Source organism: Leptonychotes weddellii, chromosome 7, assembly GCF_054177405.1.
Source record: "Leptonychotes weddellii isolate Sample4059 chromosome 7, ASM5417740v2, whole genome shotgun sequence".
NCBI lineage: Eukaryota > Metazoa > Chordata > Mammalia > Carnivora > Phocidae > Leptonychotes > Leptonychotes weddellii.
The window spans coordinates 53,025,869-53,032,215 of record NC_138375.1 but is presented as its reverse complement, the minus strand read 5'-3'; the positions used below and the strand labels follow the sequence as shown (position 1 = coordinate 53,032,215).

General features: G+C 39.7%; 1 protein-coding gene across 1 annotated transcript in view; it reads right to left on the bottom strand.

Annotated features, from left to right (window-relative positions):
* Positions 1-1,527: 1,527 nt before the first annotated feature.
* Positions 1,528-6,347, bottom strand: part of RARS1 (arginyl-tRNA synthetase 1) — a 26,468-nt gene continuing 21,648 nt past the window's right edge. Inside the window, exons 13-15 of the mRNA XM_006742557.3 lie at positions 2,940-3,112; positions 2,547-2,794; positions 1,528-1,752 (exon numbers count right to left, since the gene is read on the bottom strand). Of these exons, the coding sequence (XP_006742620.1) occupies positions 1,643-1,752; positions 2,547-2,794; positions 2,940-3,112 (531 nt within the window). The 3' untranslated portion in view covers positions 1,528-1,642. The remainder of the gene's footprint in view (positions 1,753-2,546; positions 2,795-2,939; positions 3,113-6,347) is intronic.

Sequence of the window (6,347 nt, the reverse complement as noted above, 5' to 3'; positions counted from 1 at the left end):
TCTGGGCTGCCAGTATTTACTTTCTCCCTCCACAATCTCGTACCCCCACTGGGAATTCTAGCTTTGTTTCCTGACAGTTTTCCCATTTTCTCCCAAAGAGTAGTACCTTAAAAATAGGCTAATCAGGGCGCCTGGGTGGCTCAGATGGTTGAGTGTCTGCCTTCGGCTCAGGTCATGATCCCAGGGTCCTGGGATCGAGTCCTGTGTCGGGCTCCCTGCTCCTTGGGGAGCCTGCTTCTCCCTCTGCCTCTCTCTGATGAATAAATAAAATCTTAAAAAATAGGCTAATCAGAGCCCTATTATCTACTACCTAATGATATTTATAATTTCTGATAAGACCATGTTTTAAAGATGAAATAACCACAAAGTTACTTTCTCAGGAAGCAGAAGACTGACTTGTCAGTATATGAACTAATCATGACATTTGGTTAACATACACACCCCAGTCCTTCAATAGTTCCTCCTATACCTCACTGAATCCTGTTTTTTACCCATAAAACTCCTGGATCTTCTGACCAATGGACTCAATAGTACTCTCTTTGCAGTTACCAGGCAAAAGGAAATTGTTCAGATTCTATGTTCGCTAGAGAGTAATGATCTAGTGTGATGAACACTTCAACCTTTTACATACCCATTTGTTTGTAAATTGTAGCTATTGTTATAATTCATTAAGATCATCTCTTAAGTTCCTTTGGGCTTGGAGAGCCTTGGAAACAGCATGGTAGAACACAGTTCATGTTCATTAAGCACTTGTTTCCCCAAGTATGTTCTTTACATGAATCCTAACCTAATCATTGTGTTGGCAAATTACATTTACTCACCCAACAATCACCATCCCCCCTTCCGTGACTACCTTCACTGTCACCAGAAATCTCCACCTTGTCTTTCTATAACTCCAATTTCTTGGAATAATTCAACATGCCTAGGAGATGAATCTTGACTGATCTACGCTAATCATGACAATTCTGTTCTTTGCTTATTCAAGTTTTTCCAGCTTCCCTTGCAACGAAATTGGCACATGACCAATGAGATGTGAAGAGTTAATCTGCAGCTTCTGAAAAAGTTCCAGTCTGTTAATTTTCTTGACCTTCCCTTGAATCCAGGTTTGTTATATTCCCCAAATCACCTTTTGCTAAAAAAGAAAAGAGGTTAAATTGAGGAGTCAGACACACATAGATATGAATCTTGGTTTTCTTTGTGAGCAATCCAGGGCAGGATACTTACTTCTGTGAAGCCTCAGTTTTGTCACTTGCCAAACAGGGATAAGTGTTACAAAAGAACAATGGAATGAGGACTATATGGGACAATGAAGACATGTGAAGTTTCTGGGGTCTATAGCAGAGCTCAATAAATGGGACTCCCTATCAAATTAAAATGAATGAAAACACATTCAGCCAACCCAATAAACACTCTCACTAAAGTACACAACAAACCTTTCTACTCCACAACCCCACTAAGTAATTTTGGGAAAGTAATGTTTTTCTTTTCAGACACCCGGCTGTTAGGGGGAAAAAAAAACACGTTACGTAGATAGCTGACAAATTTCCTTTACTTATTTTTGTATTCACATGATTGTAAAAAAGCTGATAGTGTTAAATTGCTATTTTTGGTAAAAACACACAGTGTTCAAACCTAAGAAGGATTACATTCTTTGGACAGGTTTTATTCCCAGGATATCAAACGCCTTGGCCATGACAGCAGCTACTGCTTCACAAAGCAGCATACGCCACATGTTTACCTTCAACACTTGTCCTGAGAAAATAAAAAAAGAGATTGATTTGTCTTTTAAAAAATTACTGAAGGATCTTTTTTAACTTCTGTATTTTACTGAAAGATGAACAGCCTACCCCATCATGTTTTAGGGCTTTAACTACAATTACCTCCATATTAAAAAATAAAGACAATCCAAGAAAGAAAGGTTTCTGTTCAAGAAATCTGTTTCTAACTGATAAGGGGAAACAAGTTCTGTAATGATTTATCTTTCTTTTTAAACTCTTCAAGAATTTTATCTTAGGTGTCATGGTTTGATATAACTATACACTTTAATTCCAGGATAATGGTGAGATTATTTTTTCTAATAAAGTTTCAGTTCTGAAGGATGACCCTCAAAAACACCTACTTGCCCTATAACAAATTACTTCAGTCTACTTCAATAACTATGTAACCTTAAAGCCTAGGTAAGATAAGATACCAATTTTCTCCCAAGGGCAGTTTCCATTACCAAGAACTCCCAAAGACTCATTCTGGAACCCTGCTTTTGTTGGCAATGTCCTACTCCTAGTCCTCTTCCAATTGTTTTCTATGGTTCCATGCCATGTGCCTGAGGGTAGGGAAACTACTTTGGGAATGAGAATTCCATTTATGCTCTTATGAGATCTAGTTGAATTTTGTCTATTATATATGATATGGACCAGTATATAACTGGGGGAAAAAGGGGAGGGAGGTGTTCTAGTAATAAAACAAGTTGAAAACCATCTACACCCAATTCAAATAAATGCCTTGCTGGTGCCCTACCCCCCAATATGACCACTCAAAGAGACACTGACCAGTTTGTCGATCTTTCTCCACACAATAGCAGCTATCATAGAATTCTGTGAAAGTAGTTGCCAGCTCATAGATATAATCACAGAGTGTGTGGAGAAATAAGTCATCTAAAATCTTCTGGAGAATCTCAGGAAACCGTAAAATGCACCGGCCTAGTTTCCATTCCTTCTCATGGTCCAAAATGATCTTGGTCTCTTGAGCAGCTTTCTGGAGCATCTCTTCATCAATATTGGCCAGACGAGCAATAGACCTAAGAAATCAGACAACAGCCATCATTCATCATTTTCTGTGGTTAGGCACATTCTTCTCCACTTAAGAGATAACGTAGTAAGAAATGACTGATATAAATTGGAAATCCTATCAATTGATTCAAAATAAAACACCACTACAATTACCTGATTCTAGTGAAGGCATACAACAAGTAAGCAGCCGTGTTTCCTCTGTCATCCAGCATTTTGTCAAAGGAGAAGATGTAGTCATTCAACCGGTTATGAGAAAGATCAGCGTATTTGATACAACCATAAGCAACAGATGTCTGAGCAGCCTTTAATTCCTCTGCGGTTAAGACCTTTTGGGAAAAAAAAACAACTTCATAGTTTACTGACCACTGCCTTTGTCCTGGTGTCTCAGGCTCAAGACAGGGATTAGGAGCATCTAATGGTTTTCCTTTATCAGTTAATTTTAATAAATATCGACACTGAGGGAACATGGGCTAATCTACAAATAAAAGAATAATGAAAATAGAACTCATCAGCTCTGCGTAACAAAAAGTGTTTCTATGAGAACCTTATCTGTAAAATATGAAGTGTCAGCTTGAATACTTTCCCCACAAAACATTCAGTAGATATGAAATAGAAAGCACCATTAGAGAAAGACAGATACCGTATGATTTTGCTCACGTGGGACCTAAGAAACAAATGAACAGATTAAAAAAACAAACAAAAAACAGAGAACAAACTGGTGGTTACCAGAAGGGAGGCGGATGGGGGGGATGGGTGAAATAGGTGAAGGGGATTAAGAGTACACTTAATCTTGATGAGCACCGAGTATGTACAGAATTGTTGAATCACTATCCTATACACCTGAAACTAATAACACTATATGTTAATTACACTGTAATTTAAAAAAAACACGGTGTCAGGAGTAGGAGACAGAACTCATGCATTGTTTTGTTAATATCTGGCCATGTATTCTGAAGCACTATCAGGTCACAAGTGATTAAGGTTCTGTTCTGGACATGGAGTAGCCTATAATATACCATCATGTACCATCATGTACCAAACCTTCTACCAAAAGCAGCTATTTAAAAGTTAGGTAAATCATATGAAACAACCATATGAAGTCACCAGAGAACATTAACACAAGCAAAGTTTGAGGGGCTATATATAATCTTTGGGAGAAGGGAAACACAGAAGTTGACTGAGTTCCACATTTACCTGACCTTTACCCCTAGGACACTGTCCAAATCACTATGTGGTGGACAAATAGGGAACAAAAGCCAAGCAGAAAGAAGTGTTCTTACTGGGGTAAGAAGACAGAGTTGAGTTTGGGGCTGCCAAAATAGGACAAAAATCACCAAGAGGGAACCACAGAGGAGTGAAAAACTCTGTGAACGCATTTCTTTAAAACCACCAAGTGGCTGGCATTAACAAGGCAGGATTCCCCAAAAATCCAGCAGGAAAGAGCAAGTGGGTGGCTGAAGAACTGAGCAGATTTCAGCAGCTGTGTGAGGCTAGGGCATCCCAGCAGGAGCACGGGCACTAGTGAATACCCTGGTGAAACTCGAAGGGCCATATTTCACCAATAAGAACCTCACCCTAAGAGTAAAACTGAAATGCTTCATTCAGCCCTAACAAAGCCTAAGCCCAAGACTGACAGAATTAAGATAATCAGCTGGTATGCTATCTGCCAGAGGAAGATTTAAATGATTATTGGAGGGGGGCGCCTGGGTGGCTCAGTCGTTAAGCGTCTGCCTTCAGCTCAGGTCATGATCCCAGAGTCCTGGGATCGAGCCCCACATTGGCTCCCTGCTCCACGGGAAGCCTGCTTCTCCCTCTCCCACTCCCCCTGCTTGTGTTCCCTCTCTCGCTGTGTCTCTCTCTGTCAAATAAATAAATAGAAACTTAAAAGATTGTTGGAGGAAGATGACATTATATAGAACTTTTATAATTTTGCATTCACAACACCCAGCATCCAGTTAAAACAAAAAACAAAAACCCAGCCTAATAAAACCAATAGATGTAACTGAAAATCAAGAGGGGGTTGGGTGGGAGGAAGATGAAAAAGAAAAGAGAAACAAAAATAACAAAAGCAACTTTAAATCTGGAATTGCTTTAAATAAAGATATTGAAAAATACTAATTACAAAGGGGGAAAATATTAACTTTACACTGGAGAAAACTGTATCACCTTAACAAAGTGATCAAAATTAATGAACAATCATTACACTTATCAACATCATGTGCCTTCTGAAATGAAGTGAGGATTTTAGAACTCATGTCTTGACAAGGTTGCATAACTTGAATTAATCATTAGGAAACAGCAAGTCCAGCTGAGAGACAGTCTACAAAAAGCTGACCAGTACCCTTCAAAAGTGTCAAGATCACCAGAGTCAAAGAGCAGGGAATGACCCAGATTTAGAAATATTAAGGAGACATGACAACTAACTGCAACAGGTAATCCTGGATTAGGTCCTGGACTAGGACATTCATGAGACAAATGGCAAAACCTGAATAAGATCTGTAGACTAGTTACTACTCCTACATCAATTTTAATATCCTAATTCTATAATTATACTATGCATACACAAGATATTGATATTTGGGGAAGCTAAAAATAGTAATTCCTTGTACTATTTCGTAATTTTTTGTATGTCTAAAATTATTTCAAAATGAAAAGCTAAAAGAAAACTATAATTAAGGTGTTCAAAAAATCAGAGGAGGGGGGCCTGGGTGGCTCAGTCAGTTAAGCATCTGCCTTCATTCGGCTCAGGTCATGATCCCGGAGTCCTGGGATTGAGCCCCAGCATTGAGCCCTGCATCGGGCTCCCTGCTCAGTGGGGAGTCTTCCTTTTCCCTGGGCTCCTCCCCCTCAACTTGTGCTCTCTCAAATGAATAAATAAAATCTTAAAAAAAAATTGAAGGGGCAGAACTGTAGAAAATATTCAAAAGGAAGCAGAGGGAGGAAAAAAATATGGGAAAAAAAAAAAGCAGACGGGCACCTGGGTGGCTCAGTTAGTTGAGCGTCTGCCTTTGGCTCAGGTCATGATCCCAGAGTCCTGGGACGAGCCCCGCCATTAGGCTCCCTGCTCAGCGGGGAGTCTGCTTCTCATTCCTCCCGGCTCGTCTCTCTCAAATAAAATTTTTTTTTTTTAAAGATTTTATTTATTTATTTGAGAGAGAGTGAGTGAGAGAGAGCATGAGCAGGGTGAAGGGCAGAGGGGGAAGCCTGGGGAATCCGATGCGGGGCTCGATCCCAGGACTCCAGGATCATGACCTGAGCCAAAGACACTTAATGACTGAGCCACCCAGGCGCCCCTCTCAAATAAAATCTTAAAAAAAAAAAAGCAGAGTGTGAGAGACATGTAGGACACACAGTCAAAAATTCTAACACAGTACTCAGAATTTTGAAAAGAACAGAATAGGGCAAAGATGCAATAATTTAAGAGCTATGGCTGAGAATTTTCCTAAACTGATGAAAGGATACAACCTACAGATTAAGGAAGCTCAGCTACTTCCCAAACAGGATGAGTACACCCCCACCCCCCACCCGCAAAAACCCTCAAACCACACTTTGGCCTTTCTT